Here is a 26,222-nt window from a genome sequence, read left to right as displayed (position 1 = left end):
ATTTTTATAAAATTCAGAAAATTTTGCATTGGAAAATACTCTTCATTGTATGATAGAATTCAGGTGTGTCTAATTCAAATAGTTTACAAATTAAACCTTAATAAATGAAAACTACAATTTCATATGCTTTGCAGCTTAACTGCTAAAACCACACCAGAATGTGGTTTTAAGGATCTCTAACCTAGAGACTGATACCTGGCATAGGCTCTGAGAATAGAATTAGATTGAGACTAATGCTTCAATATTGTGAACATGTAATAACTATAATTTTATATCGGTATCATTATTGCAAGTTGATGAAGGCCAGTTGCTGATTATGCCAGAATAGCAATGAACTCTTACTTGAAATAAATTCAATCCAAAAGTGAAGTACTTAAGTTTACATAACTTTATGGGCTTGTTTTAGTTTATTAGTGATTAAATTTTAACAATTCTCTATGCTTAAAAAAAGATTTATCCTGGAATACAAATTTCTTCCTTCTAAAATGTGTGACCAAAACTTAATTGAGTAATTTATTTCACAAATGGATCTTTATTTGATACTTAAAACAGTAAGTTCAGCTATTATTAAAAATAATTTCTAGAATTTATGTATCCCATTTTCTAAAAGAAAATTTGACTTAATTATAAATGAATGTGATATCTTAGATATTAAAGAATTTCCTTAGTTGTTTTTGACAGGAATATGGGAAAATGCTGTATCAGAGATACAGCCAATGATATATATTCTTGAGGATTTTCCAGAGCATTCAAAAGTAGCTTTCAGAAAAAACCTCGTATAAGCATAAAGTAGTGATTATTTGTATAGAAATCATCTTATCATTTAGAATCACTATATTGGATATGGGTATTTGAGTTTCTCAGACTCATATGCACATCAGAGACTAAGCCAGCAGAATAACTGACTAATCCAAAACAAATTTGAGACCTTATTTCACAAGGCACTTTTAATAGTCATTATTAGGAGATATGTTACCCATATTAGTAGGGTGATAGCTACTGTTTAAGAAACTTTGTGAATGCATAGCCTTTTTTTGCTTAAAGGATGAGAATGAGCAACAGAATTCCAACATGAAAGCAGACATGGAATGCACCTGAAATAGAGAGTTTCTTGGAAAAGCTTTGACAATAGTTTTATTTCCAGGAAACACCAATTATCAAGTCATCAAAAGAGAAAGGTATAAGGAAGAGGTAGGATTAACAATGGAGAACATACAAGAGGAAATAAAACCAGGTGGAGTTGCACAGTTTTGGTATATGGTAATGTTAGAAAAATCTTAGCCACCTAAAAGACAAGGGATGAGGGAGGGATGAGAATGAAAACATTCAAATATTAATAGAGAATATCTCATCTTACAAGTTTATACCCTGATTACAAACTCTTCTGTTTTGCAAGGTTTATTTAGAGTGATGCAGAACTCAGAGTTTGTGGAAACAGATGAAGGGTCTTTTGAAATTTGGGATAAGAGTGCTTGTTTTATAGCTCTCCCACCAAATGACCAATTACGTGACACCATGTCATGACACCAGACACGAAGACTACTACTGTCTAAAGCTTGTATAAGTTAGGTTTAAGTCTGACCAAAAAATCTAACCATAACCTTAAAATATTTTGTTCTATTTGAAGCCAAGCCACTAAGTTCTGATTCTTTTTCATCTAATTGTTTGATTTTGATGACAAAACAACTAACCAATATATCCATTTATGTTACATAAGTAACCTACATTTGTGGAAGAAAAATTACAAAACATAGCTTAGGAAAAAGTAAACAGAAATGTATGTGTCTAACTTCATAATATGGAGATTATTGAAATTGACATATGGTGTGTCCTGGCACATTTGTTAAACCTATGAATGTTACACTATGTATTTAATTATGTCTATAAATCTTTTTATATCCATGTACATATCATGACTATAGCTCACAAAAATATAAGACCACATCTAGTATTTTATGATCTGCTTTAGATTAAAAGAAAAAAAGCTAATCAATTTTTCTTCAGCAATATGAGGACAGAATCTATGTCTATTTTGTTCACTGATGAATTTCCAGCAGCTACCACTCAAATAAGATTTGTACTCATATAAGATTTGTTATATGAATGAATGTTTGGGTCTGTCTTTGTGAGGCATTCCATGTTTGCAAGTAACATAAGAAAGACTAATGCATGTTATAAATACTGTTGTATGAAAGAGAACTAGGTAGATTTGGAGTGTCTGTCATCTGATTTGTCATTTTTTTTCTTTTATAGGTCCACCGTGGCTTCCCAGAGGCGATCTGGGCCTCTATAGTTGATAATTCTTGTTTCTCTTGGAATAACAGCAATTTTAGGAGTGATTATTGGTCTTCTTGTTCATTTTCTAGCAGTTGGTAAGTATTGACTATTTTCAGTATTAACGCATACTACTAAATGGGTTTATTTTAAAAAATTGATAAGAAACATAAAAAATTCTTTGGGAAGTTTTCTCATTTCCTTGATATATTATTTCAACATCATAAAGAAAGGCCTGGTGCCTCCTCCTCTCTTGCTTTTTTTTCCCCCTTACAGTAATATTGCATGATAATATACTTTCCTATATTGTAAAAATGTGTGTTAATTTTCCTATCCCTTTTTTATTCTTTTAATGCCAGTCCTATGAGATTAAAACATTACCTTTGTAACTGCATTTAACCCTAATTTCCTCATTTAAAATCTATCTTTAAGTAGATTACATTGACATTGAGAACTTCAGCATATTAATTTTGGGTCTCATGCAGACTTGAGCCAGTAATAAAGTGAAAATTAGTTTAAAAATGGCACTTGGAATCAATATAACTTTCCAGTAATACAACCAGGGTTAGAAATTTAAACACCATGGTTTCTGTGAATCTGGACATTGACAAATTGACAAATAAATCTGCCTATTTGTGAATACTGAGGTTAGTAGTCTGAGTGTAACATCAAGTTAGTAGATTCTAATTATTTACTCCAGATCGTTTGATGGCAAAGTTCACAGAGTAAAATCATAAAATAAAAGAGAGGGGCTTTCTCTACTGCAATTTAATCTTTGTGATTAAGAAAAAAATCTCAGAGGGCTGAAGTGCTGTGCCATGGTGATATAGCCAAGCTGAATTATGGCTGAATGAGTTTTTTCTATTTCCATACTTACTCTTTTCAGATCACCTTAGGTGACTTCTTAGACTCTGGCATTTGACTTTCACATGCACCAATTGCCATAAGGAAAAACTTAGAAAATGATAGGAAACAAATTTTTATCTCAGATTGGAATTACTTCTGAGTTCCAGTGCAATATATTATTTCAGTTAAGGAAGGCGTGTGGTACTAGGATTGAACCCAGAGCCTTCACCCTGAGCTACATCCCTAGTCTTTTCTTTTTACTTTTAAATTTTGAGACAGAGTCTGGCTAAATAGTTAAACTTACCCAGGCTGGTTTCAAACTCGTATTTCTCCTGCCTAGCCTCCCAGAATATAATTCCAAGATTACAGTCATGCTCCGCCACACCTGACAATGTAACATATTTTAAAGATGGATCAAAAGCACAATAGCTTTTGATATATATATATATATATATATATATATATATATATATATATCTCCAAAACAAAGTACCGTTGCATAGGAGTTCCTAATTTTGAGAAAGATATTGGCCAGGAAAAAATACCTCTAGGCATTTCCTGCTCTAAATTGTAGTGGCTTAGTGTATCAGGTATGCTGCAGGGAGAGGGAAAGACTCTCAGGGAATGATTCCAAATAGTGGAAAGCAGGGAGAGAAAAGGTACAACAGGATGTAGCACATCCTAAAAGTGAAAAATGACTTTTAAGATGTTTCTTATATTGGAACTGCTTAGAAAAATCAATTGAGTAATCACTAAACGAAGAGTGCACTTCATACAAAAAGCATAGATAGATAGAGGCTGCTGGCACTGCCAGTTTGAAGAAGGTCTGAGTATATATGCGGTATGATCACAAAATACAGTGAATATTTAAGTTTTAAAAATTGTTTTAAAAGACACACTGCCATTAATCCCCCCCAAAACACCCACTTCATTTTGAGTATTCTTATCCCATCATTCTTGCCACTTTGTGACAGAGTTATGAAAGTCCTCTGAGTCTTTTTAGTTGTGCTGTGGTAGCTGCCTCAATGCCCCGAATCAATTAAAAATATTTATCTTTCATAGTCATTTCAACTTTGGGGAAAAGCCAGAAGTTTCACAGTGCGAAATCTGGTCAACAAGGTGGATGAAGATATATCTAATTTGTTGTTGTTGTTTTGATTTTTTAATGTTGGATTTATTTATTTTTATTTTTTTATTAATTTTATTGGTACATTTTAGGTATAAATATAATGACATTCATCTTTGGAAATTTGCACCTTTAGGTAATCTGTCTTGGTTCTTTTTTGTCCCCTATTCCCTTGGCCTCCCTTCAACCCCTCCACCCCTCCCTTTTTACAAAGACTTTGTTCCCATTTTTTTCATTTTCTCATATTAATTTCATATCTAATGTTTTTATGAATCTACCTTTTTGTTGGATGGCACTCAGCAGCAGCATTCACTGTATTTTTTTTTAAATAGCAAAACATTTATTGGTACACTTTAGACATACATAATGCTAACACTCTTCATAGGGAATTTGCATCTACACACAATACCTCCTGCCTCTTTTTTTCCCATGTTCTTTTTTTATTGCACCTTGTAAAGACACTCAGGAAAGAGGACTTCTAGATGTGCTTTAGAAAATGGCAAGAGTGATGGGATAAGTGTGTTTGAGTTGAGGGGTAATGTTTTGAGAAAGATTTATGCCAGTATGTCTTTTACTCTAATAAAAATTTTTATTTAAACACACATGATAGTTTTGATCAGCCCTTATACCTAGAGGGTATCACCTGGCACCTACTATCACCTGAAGGGAAGAAGTTGATGAATGAATGCAGGTAGCTGCCAAGTGGATGTCCATTTCCTTCTATCCTTCTTTTTATTTTTCTTTCTGATTATTTTTAAACCTGTGTTAAATGCTAATTTTGAGACAAAGATGTGGATGGACATGTGGTTACTTCCTGTTTTAAAATTTACGAGTATTTTTTCATTTCACAGAAAAGATACACTATTATCGAGGTGATTTTCATATTTCTGGAGTCACATACAATGATAGTTGTGAAAATACTGCTTCACAAGCCAGCACAGATCTGAGTAAAGATATCAAAACCAAGGTAAATCAGAGATATATTTTACAAATTTAATTACACAGTTCATTAAAATGTACATGATTGCTCTTTTTTCCTCTCTCTCAACAGATGTCACATGCATTTGAAAACTCTGGTGTATATAAAGAGTATGTCAACTCTCAGGTCATCAAATATTTGTAAGTACAAATTCATTCTAGATCATATGGAAAAGCTCTGGTTTTAGATAAAAACAATTAAAAAAGACAAACATAAAGATTCAGAGAAAGGGGGGGGAGATAAAAAAGGAAGAAAGAAAGGAAAAAAGGAAGGGAGGGAGGAAAGGAAGAAGGTAGGAAGGAAAGAAAAAAAAGAAAAGAAAAGAACGATTTTCACAAACTAACCTGTTACTGTATTTAGCAAATACCTGTTCAAGGTGAGAACTGTTATCTACAAACCTATAATTGCCTCTATAATTGCAAGAGAGTTATGAGGTTGTTAGGGTGATCAATCCTCGCTGATTTCTGTGATGAAAGATAATTTTAACTTCAGGAAAAACAAGTCATCCACCTGGATTGTTTTGCTTCCCATTACTAGCTACCTCTTCATATCCATTCATACCCATCTGTCCACAACTTCCTTGAAATAACCCTATTGGTCAGCTTAGCAATTACTGTCCCTGTGATGGATATAGAACAAAATGAATACCTTAGGATAGTATTTACCCAAATGTACCTTCAAAAAGTTGTAAGTTGGGGGTAGTTGTTGTAGGAAGTAATGCAGGGAGAAGGATACGATATATGGGGAAAACATAGTAAAATTTGCCAGCATTTATAATTTAGTAATTGCCAGAATTCTGAATTCCCAATACAAAACAAGATTCAGTTAACCAATCAACCAAGGTACTTAATTGCTTACAGATAAACAAAACCCTTCAAAGACCCTTCCATTGATGATAATTATTTAAAAATAGAATTGTGGGTTTAAAAAATTGGGATTAATATGGCTTTTGATTTGAAAGTCTTCCAAAATGAATTCAATTCCTTTCCTAATTAATACAAATGTTACTGAATATATAGATTAACTGACCTTTTCTTCATGCTTTGAGGTTCTCTTTCTGAGCCTTCTCATTATACAGGTCTATTGGAACAGACTAGGTCTGTGTAAGAAATTACAGAAAGAAGCTTAGTACAAGCTACTGAATAGTTGCTAGAAGTTGAATTCTTCCTTAACTTTTTTTATTGATAACCTCAAAAAATTATTAGAAAAATTATTATATGAGAGCAATGGTTTCTATTTTACTGTGATAAAATCTCATGCCAGTAATTTATTGGCCAGTGTTCATTTTCCCACATATTTGAAATTTTCTTGGAAATAGCCTATATATCCCTCAATAGACGAATGGATAAAGAACATGTATTTGCACACAATGGGGAACTACTCTGCCACAAAGAAAGATACATTCGAGTCATGTGTACAAAAAAAGATGCACCTCTAGATAATAAAATTAAGTGAAATAAGTCAGGTACACAAGTTTAAATACCTCATGGTTTGTCTTACATGAGAAACCTGAAGTATAAATAAAGGATAGATAATAGGAAGTAGGGAGATCTTTTTCAAATGAAAAGAGGAACAAGAGATGGAGGAGGGAAGGAAGAAAAGGGATTTTAAAAAAAGAACTAAAAAATAGAAATAGAGCCTTTATAAATAGGATCACAAGTTGGAGGGAACAGTGAAGGATGGCAGAGAAGGGGACAAAAAGAATTAAGGTGTGTTATGTACATGTATAAACTCCCCATAATAAATGTAATCATTATGTACTATAAATACGTATTAATAAAAATACATAATGAAAAACTAAAGAAAGAAATATTCTAATCCCTAGTTTGGATTCCCCATCTTCTCTAATGACAGTTTATCTGAGCTCGGATGATTTTTAGGAACTCTTGCACTTTATACCTACTGGAACAGTATCTGTGTGTTATTCCTTAATATGTACAAAGGAATATAATTATGATTTGTGGAAAATCCAAGATGAACAGAAAAGAAGTGAAACAAATCAAGAAGCAGCACATTAGAACATTTCTTTTGTTCCTAGGCCTGATCAGAGTGGGTCAAGGGTGCAGTTATTGCTGACATTTAAGTTTGCTCCAGCGAGGAGGGGTAGCCTGAGGATGAAAATCAAAGCTGTCTTACAGCAAATGTTGACAGGCAACGTGGCATCCTGGGGTGCAGTTCCCACTTCCATTAAACTTTCAAGTATTTTACTTTTGAACACTTTTCCTCATTTACTTGTGTTTCCTGACCATTTAACAAAAACTACTAGAAAAAAATGAACCAAGAATTTTAGGAATTTTCAAGAGTATTTTTTCCCCTTATAGAGAGTAAAGAGAACTATCACTGGGAAAGAAATACAAAGATTTGTAAGATTATCAGGTTTTTTCCTCACTGAATTTTTAATGTCAGTATCATAAACCTGAGAACTTTGTGTTTCCATTACTTCCCCTGTTTTCTATACTACTTGGTAGAGATGTAGAGTAAGGTAAAAAAGATAACAAGTAGGAGTTAAGGAGCTGACTAATCAACACATGAACCAGTCTGCATGGCTAATATTGGGCATAATCAGGTTAGAAATACTGGTATTTATGTCCTTAGATTAGAGTTAACACCTTGATGATATCATATTAATTTATGGTTTTTCTATACTTTCAGAAACCAGCAAGACTAACTTTGAAATGTTTGTCAACAACTGTAAGTTAAAAGCTTTATTGTACATTTAAAACATTCACAAGTATTTCCACATTTTTTCTAAAAAAGATCGTGAAGTACCTCATATAGAAATTTATAGTACTCTTTTATAAGTACTGGATATACCAGACAAAAATACAAAAATTTTTGTAAAACATTGGACAATGAATTTTAATATTCATAAGGATTTGTACAAAAGTGTAAAATGAGAACTGATTTTAAAGAATGGAATACTGGGTTAAGGCTGTCATATGTAGATAAGTTAAAATAAAAAAGACAACCTTCTAGGACAAAAAGAAAACGCAAACCAAACATTTGCTACAGATAAAAAACAGTTCTATATTTTAAAAATTATTTCTTTTTGAAGTATCATGTTGCCCATAAACTATAGTCATTAAATTTGAATTAGATATGTACAGAGTATCAAATGTCACAAGGTGCCTGCAAACAGTATTGCATACTCCATGCAACATGTAGCCTCTCATGAAACAGTCTGCACTTTCAAGAATTTAACAATCTACTAGGGGAGAGGAAAATTTTAAATTTCAATAAATAAGTACAAGGAAAGGCAGCAGTTAAAAGATGCTTCAGACTGGAAAAGAGAACAAGTCAGTCTCTCAACCAAGAAGAATGGACACTGTGAAAACAGTATTTTGCAGGAAGCAACAGAATCTACTAAGATAAGCTGAATAACCACTGAAGGCTTTCATGCAATGGTTAAGGTAATATTTCTTATAAAGCATAATCAAAGATACCTGCTCTTGCAAACCCTTTTCCCTAGGCTGTGGGAGACAACTAGTCAACAGTACCACAGTTGGCAACTGGATTGTGAACAGGGAAAATGCTCTGGAAGGGGCATGGCCATGGCAGGCCAGTCTCCAGTGGAGAGGCCAACACAGCTGTCGGGCTGCGCTGATCAGCACCAGGTGGCTCTTATCTGCAGCTCACTGCTTTGTTCAGTAAGTTCAAAAGTTTTGACTAAATGTAGGCTTCTGGGTTCAGGTCTATTTTGGGTAGCATGTAAGGATTAACTTAAATGTGTGAAAGATCACTAAAATTATATGAAATTTGCAATCATATACAGAATTTATTTTTACTGGCATAATTGAAGGACAAGGAAAGAATTTAAATTTGGGAAAGGAGAGGAAATTTAAAAGAAGTAATTAACATTGACCAAATAGCTACTTGGGCTTGGCCTTAAGCGTTTTACTTATATCACTGCATCTACTCATAACAATAATTCTAGATGGTATAATTTAATCAATGTATTCATTTTTTTACTAGTACATATTTGCAATACATAATGCTTATATTCCCGGTGTGGAGTTGATACATATATATATATAACACATCTAAATTACATTTTTTTCTAAATTATAATTTTAATCCCCTTTCTCTTCTCTTCCTCTGCATTCCACCCATCTCTTGATCCCCTTCCCAATTGAGAAAGATCTATCTCCCTATTTCCTATTGATTGGCTTTCATTTTGCTTTTTATTTATAATTTGGGTTTCATATATGTATCGATATATATGAGATGTTTAAGCTTGTGTATCTGATTTACTTCATTTAACAATATAGCCTCAAGGTATGGCCATTTTCATTCAAATAAGTGAAATATATCTTTTGTTATGGCAGTGCGGTACACCATTGTGTGTAAATACCATATTTTCTTTATCCATTTATCTGTTGATGGAGATATAGGGTGCTTCCAAGATTTAGTTATCATGAATTGCTATGAACATGGGTATGTGTGTATCACTATAAGATGATGTCTTTAACTCTTTCAGGAAAATACTTAGAAGGGGAATATGGGGTCAAATGAAATTTTTAGTTTTAGTTTTTTGGGAAATCTTCATACTGATTTCCATAATGACTGTATTAGTTTGCATTCTCAACAACAACAGTGGGTAGAAGGGTTTATTTTTCCCTGTAGCCTCACCAGCATTTGTTATCTCGTTGCAAGATGGAATCTCAGTGTTACTTTAACTGGCAATTCTCTAATGGTCAGCAATGTTAAGAATTTCTTCACAAATTTATTGGCCATTTGTGCTTCTTCTGTGAAAGTGTCTATTTATTTCACTTGACCAATTTTGATTGGATCTTTTATTTTTGAGGATCTAATTTTTTTGAGTTCTTTATATATTTTAGATATTAGTTCTCTGTCTGAGGAATAGCTGGCAACATTTTTCCTATTCTGTAAGTTTTCACTTCACTTGTTTTTCTTCTGCTGTGCAGAAGCTTTTTAATTTGATATAATCCCCTTTGTTGATTCTTGAAATTGTTTTCTCTGCAATTGGATTCTGTTCAGAAAGTCCTTGCCTATGCCTGTCTTCTAGAGTTTTACCTATTTTATATTTTTTGAAGTTAAGTATTTCTGTTTTGACATTTAATTCTTAGATTTGACCTTAGTATATGGTGAAAGTTATGGATCTAGATTTAATCTTCTGCATGTGAATAGCCAGTTTTCCCAATACCATTTATTTAACAAGGCTATCTTCCTCCAGCACGTGTTTTTGGCTCCTTTGTCAAAGATCAAATAGTTGAATGTGCTTGGGGGTTGATTCTGCATCCTCCATTGTATGCCTTTGATCCACCTGTTGGTTTTTGTGCCGGTACCATGCTGTTTTTGTCACTGTAGCTTTATACTGTAACATCATGTCAGGATTTTGATGCCTCCTGTTTTTCTCGTTATTGAGGATTGCTTTTGCTATTCTAGGTCTCTTCTGGATCTGTACAAATTTTAGAATTGTTTTTTGGAGTTCTGGAAGGAATGCTGTTGGTGTTCTGATTAGGTTTGCATTAAATTTGTATATCAGTTTTGAAAGTATGGTCATTTGAACTATATTGGTTCTGCCCATACAGGAACAGTAGCTGTCTTTTCCTTTTGTGTTGCCCTCATAGATTTTCTTTTTCAGAATACTATAGTGTTTGTTGTAGAGGTCTTTCACTTCTTTATTTAGGTTCCTTCCTAACTATTCAAAATTTCTTGGTGTTATTTCAAGTGGTATTTTTTCCAGGTTCATTCACAGTGGGTTCATTACTAGTGCACAGGAATGCTATTGATTTTTGTGTGTTGATTTTGTATCCTAGTACATTACTGAATTTGGTTATTAATTTTAAGAGTCTATTGGTAGACTTTTTTGCATCATTTGTGTAGTGGATTACATCATCTGGAAATAATCATAATTTGACTTATTTGTTTCATTTAAACATCCCTTTTATTTCTTTTTCATGCCTAATTCCTCTTGCTAAAGCTTTGAGTATTATTTTGAATAGGAGTGGTGATAATGGACAGCTTTGTCTTGTTCCTGAATTTAGAGGGAAAGCACTCAGTTTTTCCCCATTTAATATGATGTTGACAGTAGGTTTGTCATAAATGGCTTTTATCAGATTGAGATATAGTTCTTCTGTATCTATTTTATTCAGTATTTTTATCATGAATGGATGTGGATTTTGTCACAGGTTGATTTTTTTTTTGCATCTATTGAGATGATCATGTGATTTTTGTCCTTGCTTCAGTTTGTATGATGTATGACATTTATTTGTTTGCATATGCTGAACCATCCTTGCATCCCTGAAATGAAGCCTACTTCATTGTGCTGTATGATATTTTTGATGATTCATTGTGTTCTCTTTGCCAGATTCTTGTTAAGAAGTTTTGCATCTATATTCCTTAAAGTCATCTATAGTCCTATTTTTGGGGTATATTCTTGTCAGATTTTGGAATCAGAGTAATTTTAGCTTCCAGGAATTATTTTGGGAGTACTCCTGCCCTTTGATTTCATTTTTTTAATTAAGTTTATTGGTACATTTTAGGTATACAGTACGATGACATTCATTATTGGGAATTTGTACCTTTACATGATATATCTTAATCTTCCCTGAAGTTTTTGTAGACTTCTGCAGTAAATTTACCTGAATTTGAGCTCTTTGTAGTTGGTATTTTGTTTATTACTGTTTCAATTTCATTACCTGTTACTGGATTATTCAGGGTTTTAAAATCTTCTTGGTTAATTTTGGTAATCATATGTATCTAGAAATCTATCCATTTTTCTCTGAATTCTCTGACTTTTTGGTGTACATACAGATTTGCAAAATAGTTGGTAAAATATTTTTGACTGTGAAAGTGTTCACTGTGATTTCACCTTTTTCATTTCTAATTGCACTGATTTAGGTCTTTTTTTGTTAGATTGGCTAAGGGTTTGTTTATTTTGTTTATCCTTTTGAAGAATCAACTCTTTGACTCATTCATTATATTTTTGTCTCATTTTTATTGCTCTGATATTTATAGCTGCCTTCCTTGTACTAGTTTTGTATTTGGAATGTTGTTTTTTCTAAGACCTTGAGGTTTATTGTTACATTTATTTATTTGGGCTCTCTCTGTTTTTAAGAAGTGGCACTCAACATCTATAAACTTCCCTCCTAGGACTACTTACATTGTGTCCCGTAAGTTCTTGTATGTTGTATTGGTACTATTATTTTGTTCTAGATACTGTTTTATTTACTTGATTTTTTTCTGTAGCCCATTTTTTAAAGAGTAGATTGCTTACTTTCCATGCATTTGTATAATCACTGTGTTTTCTTGTCATTGATTTCTACCTTCATTGCACTGTGATTTGATAATGTGCAGATTATATTTTCAATTCTTTTTCATTTACTTTCTTGGCTAGTATGACTTTATGTGGGCCACTTCATAGAAAGTTTATGTGCTACTGAGAAGGATGTATATTCCGTTGTTGGAGGAAAAACTCTGTAGATATCTATTAAATTCATTTGTTTGAAAGTTTTATTCAACTTTGAGATTTCTTTTTAACTTTTTGTACAGTTGATCTATTTGTGATAATGGGGTACTGATATCTCCCACTAGAATTGTGTCTGTGTTTGTCTGATCTTTTATATTCAGCAGTACTTGTTTTATAAGTTGAGTGCACCATTGTTTGTACCTAAATGTTAATAATTGTTATATCTTCCTTTTGGATTGCTCCCTTAACCAATATGTAGTGAACTCCTTTGCCTCTTTTCATCAGTTTGACTTGATGTCTACTTTGTCTGAATATAGGATAGCTACTCCTGTTTTGGGGTTCTCATTACATGGAATATTGTTTTCCATCCTTTGATTTTTAGTCTATTAGTTTCTTTTTTGGGTTAAATGTGTTTCTTATGTAAAGAATACTGTTAGATTTTGTTTCTTGATCTGTTCTGCCAGTCTGTGCCTTTTGATTTGGGACTTGATACTATTTGGAAAGTTTTCTGCTATTATTTCAATAAACAGGTTTTTTATGCCATTTGTGCTGTCTTCTAATTTTTCACTAATTCCAGTAAGTCTTATATTAATGTTCTTTTCATCATCTAGTATCATTTTATGTGGGCTACTTTGTAGAAAGGTCATGTGCTACTGAGAAGGATTTGTATACTCTTGTTGGGTGAAACACTGTAGATATCTATTAAGTTCATTTGTTTGAAAGTTTTATTCATCTTTGAGATTTCTTTTTGACTTTTTGTGTAGTTGATCTGCCTACTTGTGATAGTGGGGTACTGATGTCTCCCACTATAATTGTGGGAGTGGTTGGATCCATTTTTTCATGTTCTCTTGTTGTTTTTAAGGTATCTCATTAATTGGAAACCAAAAACAGTCCTGTTTTCTGGTTTTGACACTCTTTCCTGACACTGATTCTTTCTGCCATCCATATTTTTGATAGAATTTTTAATGTCCCAAATTTCTGTTTGGTGCCTTTTTGTAGGCTCTTATTCTTTTCTATGCTGGTATGTATGTTTTGCATACTTTTGTTTAGCTCTTCTATTTTTTATTAGCGTTTAGTTTTAGACTCACTGATGGTTTTGTTTATTTGGCTCAATATTTTATCACATATCTTCTATGAGCTGTCAAATGTCTTGTTAATCTGTTTGGTCATCTTCTCTGATGTCATTCTCAATAATCTGGGTGTATGTCTTTTAGTTCCCACCCCTTTCTACCCCTCTGTTCAGGTTTGAAGGAGTTGGAAGTCTTTGGAGACATTTTGTGTGGTTGTCTTCTCACGTTTCTATTTGTCTGTGTGTGTGTGTGTGTGTGTGTGTGTGTGTGTGTGTGTTGAGGGTTGGCAGATGATTGCAGTGGAAAGCTTTGTTTCTATTATGGAGAACTTTATAGTTTCTGTCTACTAATCAGTGGTGTCCTCTGGGCATAGCTAACTATTGTTTGGCCATTGCCTATGTTCTAGAATTCAACCACCTCAGTTTATTTGGGAATGGGAGTTGCAGATATTAAACTCAGTACCCAGATCTCCAGGAATGGAACACAGCATTGTTAATGACTCTCAAAGCAATCCAGATACTGACATCCCAAGAGAACCAATTAATAACAGTTATGTCACTTTGGCTATAGTAAAAATAATCACCATCAATAATAGCTTCAAATACAAACTATTAACAAACCTTAAGGACCACACTTTACCATTGAAAAAAGATATATAATTATAATATGTTACAGTATGTATAAGCAATAAGATAAACCAAATATTGACCTACTACTTACCTAAAGTAAATATCTACTAAACAAGACAATTTTACCTCTGCTAACACTAGAACAATATTCAACATGAATAGCATAATGTTCACTAGGTATACTGAGTTTCATAAAGCTTAGTTGTTTTACTAGTACAGCTAGAAGTGGTGGGGAACTGGATAATTAAATAAAGCAAAATTTGAGAAATTAATTAATGTATATAAAGAAACAGAGAAAAGTGAGATGGAGGTCCTATTAAGAAGTAAAAGGAAATTAATAGTGTTAATCATTCACAGCAATGAATAAACAAGAAAAAGAAGAAAAAGAGACCAAAATACATGAAATTAAAAAAAGATAAAAGGAAGGAGAAAAAATTGAAAGGGGGAGAGAGAAAAAAAGAAACTAAAAGAGGAAAGAAAAAAAGAAAGGAAGAAAAAACCCAATCCCCAACAAAACCTGGTGAAGGAAAGAAAGATATTAAAAAATAGAAAAATCACAAAAGGAGTGAGTTAAAGTAAAAAAAATTCCTGTGTTTTTGAATGAGTGATTTCTTTCAAAGATCTGTAGTCTTGGAATGCAGTCACAATTTTCTCAGCTAGCTGTAGGGCCTGTGAGTTTTTGAGGTGCTCTCCCCACACCAGAGGCCCCTCTGTCATCCTAGACTGTGATCACTGTCCCCCCAAGGCATGTCCTTACTCCCCTTGGTACATGGAGGAGGCCATCAGTGCTCTGCTCTGTGACAGATGTAGGCCACGGAGATAGGGGGTCAGGTGACTGTTGGACTTCCTGTCAGTGATCACACGGTCTCTGACCAGGAGTCGTCTTTGTCCAGGATCAGGTTGTTTGAATAGTCCTCACCTCTGCTGCTCCATGCTAAGGGAGAGGAAAATGTACAGCCAGCCAGGACCTGATGCATGATCTTGCCCTTGAGTTTTGGCAGTTATGGGGGGAGTATCTTGCTCAGTCTTGCTTGCTTGTGTCAGGAGAAGGGCATTGTGAGTCTGGAGGGGGAAGCCTTGGGTCAAGTGCAGGCCTGCCTGCCCACATTGCAGAAGGGGCAACAGCTAATTTAATCAATCTAAAGATGAAGAAACTACGAAAAGGTGATGATCTTTCCTTGGCTGAAATCATATAGTTCTTAAATAACAGAAACCAAATGCAAATTCAGGTATGTTTGGTTTCAGTTACCAGGTGCTTTTCTATCTTGCAATCTAGAGATTTGTAATGTAATCTAAAAATATAAATGTCATTGTTAAAAGTAGAAAGCAGTATAGTGTGGTAAATATCACATATATGATTGATAGTAAATGCCATAGATATTTGAAGAACGATGGCATGCTGTAATGTGAATATGTAAGATTTGATCTGGATCCTAAAAATATAATATTTCATTAATAATATGGGTAGATGAGAAAGAATAACATGCATTTCTAGTTGGGAAAAAGCTTCCTTTAATGTGTGGAGATTGAACAACATGAATTGTATTCCTCAGACAATGAAGAGCAGCTTGCTATTAGAGGAGATTTTGTAAAAGAGAATGTTAGAAAATATATTTAGACAATTTAATTATATCAGTTTTGAACAACTCTAAATGACAGAAAACTTACAGAGGTATATTTTACAAAGTAAATTCATAAAATTTGTCATACAGAAATGATTTTCAAAAATCATTTATAAGCCACCTTAGAAGTTAAGATTCTTAAACAACTACCTGGTGAAGGAAAGAAAATATAAATATAAATGTTTTTAAAATATAAATTTTTGGGTGTGGATCCTTAGTTGATTTTAAGGAAATGAAGTTTAAAAAGCTCTATTTTGAGCATGTGGAGTTTTGAAAATTGGAGACACAACATGAAGATCTTGAAACTTAAAACAACAACAAAAAAAGCACCAACCATATATGGGACAAGTGAGAATAATTAAATAGGATATTAAGTCCTAAATTGAGAAAGAGTCTCAGGGAGGAACTTGAGGCATTGGTCATGGAATCTAAATTAGAAAAGAGGAGGTACTGGCTAGGTAAATGTAATACAGTGATTGGCTGAGAAAGAGCTACAATTTTTTTATGTCCACAGATGTTCAGTGCCTGCCTCAGGCTCTCTGAACTCAGGGTGTAGAGCAATGAGACTAATTCTGGATCCCATTCATTTATAGGAGTGAGGATGCTCATGCAATGCTTGCCCAGGTCAAATGCTCAAAACGTGGATGGAGCTGATTTATCAGAGAAAATACTAGTGACCTCCTTGGGACCATGTGAAGAAAGCTGACAGATTTAGTGCTGTTTTTATGGGCTGCAAAGTTTATAACATCTCCATGTCAGAGACATTTTTATAGATAAGAATTTAAATACAGTGTTGTCTGGGAATTGAATGTCTTTAAATTAAATTGTATCCTCTAGGAAAGATAGTTCAAAATACTGGACTGTCAACTTTGAAACTGCAGTGAATCAACCATATATGACGCAAGAAGTCCAAAATATTATTCTTCATGAAAATTATAGCAGTAGGTGGTATCAAAATGATATCACTCTTGTGCAACTGGCTAAAGAAGTTTCTTTTACAAAGTCTGTTCATAGGATTTGTCTTCCAGAGACTAAAATGAAGCTTTCAGAAAATGACAACGTTGTAGTTACAGGATGGGGAGCATTTTATACAAGTGGTAAGGTCCTTTTCACAGTGTAATACCTTCGTAGGAATAACTATTTAACCAATCCACCAATCACTCATTTATGTGGTTAATTGGTGAGTATATTGAACAGAAAACCAAGCCAAGGCACAAAGCATGACATCTTATTGTCTTCAAGCTCTGAAAACTAAACTTTTTGCTTATGTGAATTGGTAATATTGAAATTATATGTGAAACAACCAATTATAATATAAATCTCAAAGAGACTACTGTAGTCTAGGACTATCATGGTTCTTGGTGACTTAAAAGAATCTGTTTTGTGCTATAAATGTTCTTTATTCTAACAAGGCTAAGATTCCCTATAATAAACAAACTTTATTATCTTTAGGTATACTTCCAGTGGTACTTCAACAAGCTTTTTTGAAGATTATTGACGACAAAATTTGCAATGCCCCATATGCATTATCTGGCTTGGTGAGTGATGAAATGCTGTGTGCTGGATACATGTCAGGAGAAGCTGATTCCTGCCAGGAACATATAGCTACATTATCCAATCATTTTCTCCCCAAATGCCAATTAAATGGATTTTATCAACAAAATAATTTATTTGTTGATTGTCACATAGTAGTTTCTTATTTATTTTGTTTCTGATCCCATTTGTGTGTCAGACTCCACCCAGCCTAGATGCTGAGAATAAAGTGGCGAACACAATTCCTAACTTCATACTTTTCAGTGAAAATTATACAATCAATTTGGTCTGATTTTCTACAGAAATCAGCAAAAAGAGCAACTTGTAGACCTAGAACAGTGACTCCTCCCTCTCTGGAGATTTGGCAGGGAGGGGACTGTGGTCTCCTTACGGGCTTCATCATGGACATTTAACTGTAGTGCAATGTTCATAGGAGCCAAGTCACTTTCTCCTTATTCAGGCTGTACTCTATCTGAAACCAAGTTTTGGTCTACCCAATCCAACATTTAACTCTGGGTAGTATTTTAAGTTCTGTGGCTTCCCTGAGTTTTGCATAAACTCAAGAGTTCCAGAATTCTAAGGCCAAATATGTCAGGAAGAATTCTACATAGTTTTGGGGAAAAATCGTTTCACAATTAAATTGTGAGTAGGCCTAGTTTTCCTGCCTACAGGCTGGCTGTGACATGTCAAGACATAACTCCATTTTTGCCTCTGGTCACAGCTGAGACCTCAATGGTGCTATGATGCTGTGACACTCAAAGGGAGGATTACATCAGCTAAAGTCATCCTGGTTCCTTGAGAACGGCATAGTAAGAGAAAGGTTTCACCTGGGGAGGGACAAATTCCTTATCAATTTAACTCCTCCCACCTGCTATTATTTTTTTTGTATTAAATTCTTTTATTGGTACATTTATTGGTACAATTGCATTTCTCATTGGGAATTGTACCTTTACAAAATGCATCTGGGTTCTTATTTTTTCCCCATTCCTAGCCCACCCTTCACGCACTCCACCCTTCCCTATTTACAAAGACTTTATTTCCATTTTTTCCATTTCTCAGCATTTTTCCTTTCCCTTCTTTCCTTTCCCCTGCCCCTCCCAATACCCCTACCCATTTGGACCTTTTCTTCCTATTTTACATTATCGATTATTCATTCTAATCATTGGTACATTTTAGGTATACAACATAATGACATTCATCATTGGAAATTTGCACCTTTACATAGTCTCTCTTGGTTCTTATTTTTCACCCTTGCCCAGCCCTCCCTTCAACCCCTGCAGTCCTCCCTATTTACAAAGATTTTGTTCCTATTTTTCCATTTTCTCATATTAACCCCATTCCCTTCTATCCTTTCCCCTAGCCCTCCCACTTCCTTCCCCTTTGCCCCTTTTCTTCCTATTTCACATGACCTATTATACATTTAGTCCTTATTTACACTTTCAGTTTCTCACACCAGAGAAACAATTCCGTATTGACACATGTGTGTCCTATTAATTTCACTTAAGAGTATTGCCTCAATGTGCATCCACTTAGCTATAAATGTCTCTAATTTCTCATTTTTGATGGCTGAGTAGTACTCCGTTTTATAAAAAAACCACTTTTTCTTTATCCAGTCTCCAGTTGATGGGCATTTGGGCTGTTTCCAAGTTTTAGCTATTACAAACTGTGCTGCTATGAACATGGGTACACATATATCACTGTGGTATGATTCTTTTAATTCTTTGGGGAAGATCCCCAGCAGTGGAATAGTGGGGTCAAATGGGACTTCCAGTCCTAGTTCTTTGAGGTATCTCCATACTGATTTCCACAGTGGTTGCACCAGTCTACACTCCCACCAGCAGTGGAGCAGGGTTCCTCTTTCCCCACAGCCCTGCCAGCATTTGTTATTGGTTGATTTCATGATAGCAGCCATTCTTTCTGGAGTGAAGTGGAATCTCAGTGTTGTTTTCATTTGCATGTCTCGAATGACCAGTGATGTTGAACATTTTTTCATGTATTTATTTGCTATTTCTACTTCTTTGTGTGAGAAATGTCCATTCATTTCAGATGCCCATTTTTGGATTGGGTCTTTAAATTTGGGAGGTCTGATCTTTTTCAGTTCTTTATAGATTCGAGATAGTAGACCTTTGTCTGAGGAAGAGCAGGTGAAGATTTTTTCCCACATTGTGGGTTGTCTCTTCACACTGCTGGTGGTTTCTCTTGCTGTACAGAAGCTTTTTAATAAGAAGAGATCCCATTTGTTGATTGTGCTAGTTCACGGACAACTGAGGTTTTGTTCATAAAATCTTTTCCTACACTGATGTCTTCAAGGGTTCTACCTAACCTCTGTTCCAACTGGTTCAGAGTTTCTATTTTAATATTTAGATCTTTAATCCATTTTGATTTTAGTTTAGTGCATGGTGAGAGATTTAGGTCTAGTTTGAATCTTTGGCAAGTTGAAGCCCAATTTTTCCTGTACCATTTATTAAAGAGGCTATCTTTCCTCCAGTGAGGGTGTTTGGCTCCTTTATCAAAGATGAGATGGCTGAGTGTGTCTGGCATTGTTTCTGCATCTTCTAATCTGTTCCACTGTTCCTCAGGTCTGTTTCTTTGCCAGTACCATGCTATTTTTATCACAGTAGCTTTGTAGTATAGTTTCAGGTTGGGGATTGTGATACCCCCTGCCATGTCTCTGTTACCTAGAATTGCTTTTGCTATTTTGGGTCTCTTCTTGCTCCAAATGAATTTTTGGATTGTTTTCTCGAGGTCTATGAAGTATGCTGCTGGGATCTCAATTGGAATTGCATTAAATCTATATAGCAGTTTTGGAAGTATGGCCATTTTCACTCTATTACTCCTTCCTACCCAGGAGCAGGGGAGGTCTGTCCATTTTCTGATATTTTCAATCTCTCTTTTCAGAGTGCCATAGTTTTCAGAGAAGAGGTCTTTGATTTCTTTCTTTAGGATGATTCCTAGGGATTTCAGTTTTTTTGATGCTATTGTGAAAGGAATTATTTGCCCTATTTCTCTCTCAGTGAGTCTGTTGTTAGTGTAGAGGAAAGCTATTGATTTTTGTGTGTTGACCTTGTAAGCAGCTACTTGACTCAATGTGGTTATTAAGTCTAGAAGCCATTTGGTGGAGTTCTTGGGGTCTTCTATATACAGTATCATGTCATCTGCAAATAATGACAATTTGAGTTCTTCATTTCCTATCTTTATTCCTTTTATTTCTCTCTCTTGTCTAATTGCCATGGCTAATGTTTCCAAAACTATATTGAACAAGAGTGGTGATAGTGGACATCCTTGTCTTCTTCCTGATTTTAGTGTGAAGGATTTCAGTTTTTGACCATTTAGTATGATATTGGCTGTTGGTTTTTCATAGATGGCTTCTATCAGTTTGAGGTAGAGACCATCTATTCCAATTTTTTGTAGGGTTTTTATCATAAATGCATGTTGGATTTTGTCAAATGCTTTTTCTGCATCTGTGGAGATAATCATATGGTTTTCATCCTTGGCTCTATTGATATAGTGTATTACATTGATTGATTTTCGTATATTGAACCATCCCTGCATGCCTGGGATGAATCCCACTTGATCAGGGTGTATGATCTTCTTGATGATCTTCTGCATTCTGTTTGCCAGTATCTTATTAAGGATTTTTGCACCTATGTTCATTAGTGAGATTGGCCTATAGTCCTCCTTTTCTGTTGGGTCTTTCTCTGCTTTGGGGATCAAGGTGATGCTTGCTTCCAGGAATGAATTTGGGAGTATTGCTTCCCTTTCAATTTCATTGAAGAGTTTAAACCATAGTGGCAGCAGTTCCTTTCTAAATGTCTTGTAGAATTCAGCAGTAAAGCCATAAGGGCCCAGGCTTTTTTCAGTTGATAAGTTTTTAATTACCAAGTTTTCAATTTCATTGGTTGATATTGGGTTGTTCAGAATTTTTAGGTCTTCTTCATTCAACTTTGGTAATTCATATGTATCTAGGAATCTGTCCATTTCTTCTGTGTTGTCCATCTTATTGGTGTATAGGTTCTGGAAGTAGGTATTGATGATCCTCTGGATTTCTGCTGGGTCTGTTGTAATTTCACCCTTTTCACTCCTAATTGCATGGATTTGGGCCTTTTCTTTCCTTTTTCTGATAAGGTTGGTTAAAGGTTTGTCAATTTTGTTGATTCTTTCGAAGAACCAACTCTTGACTTTATTGATTTTTTGTATCATTCTCTTAGTCTCCATTGCATTGATTTCTCCTCTGATCTTTATAATTTCCTCCCTTGTATGAACTTTGGGGTTGTCCTGCTCTTCTTTTTCTAGAAGCTTGAGGTTCAGCATCAGGTTGTTTAATTGGGATCGTTCTGTTTTCCTAATATGCATATTCACTGCTATGAATTTCCCTCATAAGACAGCTTTCATTGTGTCCCATAGATTCCGATATGTTGTATTGTCATTGTCATTTAATGGAAGGAACTGTCTGATTTCTTCTTCAATTTCCTCTGTGACCCATTGGTTATTCAGAAGTGTGTTGTTCAATTTCCACATGTTTATGAAATTTTTTGAGTTTCTTTTGCTATGGATCTCCAATTTCATCGCACTATGGTCTGATGATGTACAGGGGACAACTTCAATTCCTTTGCACTTACTTAAACATGTTCTATGTGTGGGTATGTGGTCTATTTTGGAGAATGACCCATGTGCAGCTGAGAAGAATGTGTATTCTGATTTTGTTGGGTGAAAGACTCTGTAAACATCTGTTAAGTTCATTTGTTCAAGAGTTGTATTGAGTTCTAGTATTTCATTACTTATTTTTAGTCTAGTTGATCTATCTATTTGTGACAGTGGGGTGTTGAGGTCCCCCACTACAATTGTATTAGTGCATATATGACTTTTCATGTCCATTAGTATTTGTTTTATATAGTTGGGTGCACTAGGGTTTGGTGCATAGATATTTATGATTGTCATCTCTTCCTCTTGGATTTTTCCCTCTACAAGGATGTAGTGTCCTTCTTCATCTCTCTTAATCAGTGTTGGTTTGAAATCTACTTGATCTGCAAAGAGGATAGCTACTCCTGCTTTTTTTCGGGTTCCTGTCTCATGGAGTATTGTTTTCTACCCTTTAACTTTCAGTCTATGAGTTTCCTTTTGAATTAAGTGTGTTTCTTGTATGCAGCATATTTTTGGATTTTGCTTCTTGACCCATTCTGCGAATCTGTTTCTTTTGATTGGTGAATTGAGACCATTAACATTGATGGTTAAAACTGAAACGTATTGACTTGTCATTTCCATGACTTTTTCTTTTTATTGGGTTCTCCCCCTTTGCATTTAATTTCTTGACATGCCAGATGGGTTCATTCTGCTTTGCTTCCTGGGGTTGTGATCCTCAATATCTGTTCCTAGGATATTGTGTAAAATTCTTTGAAGTGCTGGTTTGGTATTCACGAAGTTCCTAAGGTGCTTTTTGTCATGAAAGTATCTTATTTCCCCATCCATTTTGAAAGATAGTTTTGCAGGGTACATCAATCTGGGTTGGAGGCTGTTTTCTTTTAGGGCTTGGAATATGTCACTGCAAGCTCTTCTTGCCTTGATGGTTTGTGTTGAGAAGTCTGGTGTGATTCCGATGTGCTTTCCTTTGTATGTGATTTGTTTCTTTTCTCTGACTGCTTGTAAAACTTTGTTCTTCTGTTGTGTTTCTGGAATCATAACAATTATATGCCTATGAGTAGATTTTTTTTTGATCAAGGCTATTTGGAGTCCTATGTGCCTCACTTATCTGTTTGTCAAGTTCTTTTCCCCTGCTTGGGAAGTTTTCTGCCATTATTTCTGTGAAGAGGTTTTTCATGTCATCTCCACTCTCTCCTGTTTCTTCATTGAGCCCAATCAGTCTTATATTATTCTTCTTTGCATCATGTAACAACTGCTGGATTGATTTCTCATGTTTCCTTATAATTTTGAAGCAATTTTTCTTTTCCTGGTCACTAATTGCAATCTTATCTTCTATGTGTGAAATTCTGTCCTCACATTGACTCATTCTGCTGTGTAGACTTTCAATGGAGTTTTTCATGTCCTGGACATCTATTTGCATCTGTTTTATGAATTCCATTTGTTCCCTATGTTGGGATTCCATCATATTCCTGAGCTCCTCTGTAGATTAATCATGTCTTGCACTAGGGGCCCAATTTCTCCTGTTATCTGAGAAATTATTTCTGATTTCATTTTTTCCAGATCCCCTTTTGTTGCCAGTTCAGTGGGTCCAGGTGGTTGAGTATCAGAGTGTTCCATCTCATTTCCCTTTGTGGTTGCTGTAGGTGATCTGGAAGTCTGGTTTTGAGACTTATTTAAGTGTTTTCTCATTTTGACTGGGGCGGGGGGCTGTTAGCACCTGCATGGATTACCTCCTCTGAGGTGGGTGAGGTGGGACAGGGGCCGGGACCAGTGGTAGGGATGGTGGCTCAGAAGCCCCTTCCTCTGGGCCAGGGGCAGTGGGACAGAAGGTGGCCCAAAAGCCCTTTCCCCTGTGCTGGGAGCAGTGGAAGGGATGGTGACCGGGAAGCCCCTTCCTCTGGACCAGGAGCAGTGGGATGATGGCTCAGAAGCCCCTACCTCTAGGCCAGCTACAGTGGGACTCAGTACCTTGGTCTGGTGGTCTGGTGTCCTCTGCATCTTTGTAGTGTGGAATCAGGTGGCTGCCTGTCTGCAGCGGGGTGATTCAGTGTCTTCCGTGTGACTCAGGACCTTGGTAGGGCGTGCACCGACCTGCCTGTCTGCAGCGGGCCCACCTGCTATTATAAGAATGCTTTCCTTACAGTCCTCCTCAGCATAAGAACCTTGTAACCTAAGATCTTCATCAGCATGAGGTCTGAATCAACATAGGATTACCACACCCCCAAGTCACCTGATGCTTCCTCCAATTATTGTGTGTGCCCATAAATACTGGCAAACTCAGAGTCTTTGTCTTTGCCCACTCTGAGGCACTGACCTCCCAGTCCCCTATATACTTTGAAATTACAGAAGTCTCTATTGCCTTTTTTTCTTTAGCCCTCACCATCCCCCTTTCTAGGAAGTTGGAGGATTGATTGCCCTCTGATACAAACAGGATGAAATGATTTCAGTACCTAGGGGCTATTGATAACTGCAGAGAAGAAATAAAAGGAAATTTTTCAATAAGATAAGAAATAAGCTTCCTTTCTTTTTCTAGAATGATTCTGGTGGACCACTAGCTTATTTTGACTCCAGAAATATCTGGCACCTTGTTGGAATAGTAAGCTGGGATCAAGGATGTGCTAGAAAGAATAAGCCAGGAGTCTATACACGAGTGACTTCTTACCGAAATTGGATCACCTCCAAGACTGGACTCTGAAGGAAAAGTAACTGTGAAATGGAACATAACGTCGACTTCAGGATCATCTTGTCTATCACTTCAAGATCTTTTTCTTTTAATTAATGGTAGAGGGGTAGCTTGGGTCATTTTTTTTACTATATCAAAATACAAATATCTTTCTCAATATATAGTTGTACCTAAAACATCTTCATTTATTTACTTTTTTTGAATTGTTTATTTTATAAAAATATAAAATTATTTAACTACTTAACAAATATAGAAGCCAAGAAGAAAAGAAAAGCTGCCAAAATATTATTAATAATGTTGTAATTCTGATTTATCTTACCAGTACATCCACAATAGATCTTAATATATATTTAATAATTAAGATAAAATGCATATTTTCTAATTACTAGAGAATTTTGTTGTATTTACAAAATAAATTGTTTTTATTCTATAAATTATAATTGCATTTTGTTAAACTGGAATGTTGAGACAAATAATATACATTTATGTTTTTATTTATATGTGAGGTGTCTTGTGTGCCTCATAAAATCATATGATTTTGGACCAAAAAAGGGATATGAGAGGTTCTCATGTCTCTCATTTACAGATCAAGAAATTGGAGACTAGAGAAAAGAATATATTTGCTTCAGTCATTGTTTTTCATGTGTGATAGATGAATTTACCCTCATTGATTTTAGAGTCAAAATTTGTGAGGAGTTAAAGAATGATTTTTAAGTTGTGACTATTTATGTAACCTTTTCTTTAAATCTTTTTGTCATTTGTCTTCTCTTTCAGCAAAAGTGGTGTGAAATCCTCAAGAACAGGGAACTGTGAATATTTATGTTAGCAGCTTGTCTCATAGCTGACTTTGTAATCTCTACAAATAACTCATCTTTTGTAATTAATTTCCTGAAGTGAATAGTAGCCAAAAAATTTAAAGACAGGTAAAATAAACTAAAAAATGCTTCTTCATTCAGTTGTTTGTGGTGTTGCTCTTCTTCATTTTCAAGAAGGACTCAAATGATATGCATAATGACACCACGCTTATAACCCATGTGATGTGATGGTGCTTTCTTTCTATCTGGACACACAAATTTATTGAACACATTGATATGCAGGAATTGTCAGGTGCAGACACTCCATGTTTCTTCAGGTGTGCTACCTTTAGTGCTTAAAATAGGCAGTAAACATGCAAAAATATAATTTTGGATTGAGATAAATGTTATTAATGAAATAAAAGCTGACACGAGAGAATATTTGGACAGATAAGGAATACTTAGATTGGACAGTCTAAACAATTTCTCTGATGAGGTAGCAATTGAGATGGACCCAAAGGACAAAAAGACAAAATATACAAACTACTGAGATAGACATGAGGGAGGTGGGTGAATGGTATGGAAAAAAGCCTGGT

At 35.0% G+C, this 26,222-nt stretch overlaps 1 protein-coding gene across 1 annotated transcript; it reads left to right on the top strand.

Annotated features, from left to right (window-relative positions):
* Positions 1 to 1,203: 1,203 nt before the first annotated feature.
* Positions 1,204 to 25,934, top strand: LOC101710809 (transmembrane protease serine 11B). Its single transcript, XM_087187147.1, is given in 10 exon segments — positions 1,204 to 1,253; positions 2,254 to 2,372; positions 5,098 to 5,213; positions 5,298 to 5,365; positions 7,264 to 7,424; positions 7,878 to 7,935; positions 8,654 to 8,872; positions 16,816 to 17,075; positions 17,431 to 17,516; positions 24,683 to 25,934. Coding segments are annotated over 10 exon segments (1,299 nt in total). The 3' UTR covers positions 24,845 to 25,934.
* Positions 25,935 to 26,222: the final 288 nt, after the last annotated feature.

Source organism: Heterocephalus glaber, unplaced genomic scaffold, assembly GCF_053883595.1.
Source record: "Heterocephalus glaber isolate CG9 unplaced genomic scaffold, H.glaber_assembly_v1.0 deba00001509, whole genome shotgun sequence".
Taxonomy (NCBI): Eukaryota; Metazoa; Chordata; class Mammalia; order Rodentia; family Bathyergidae; genus Heterocephalus; species Heterocephalus glaber.
Note: the sequence above shows the minus strand (reverse complement) of the source record. Positions and strands in the feature narration are given on the sequence as shown.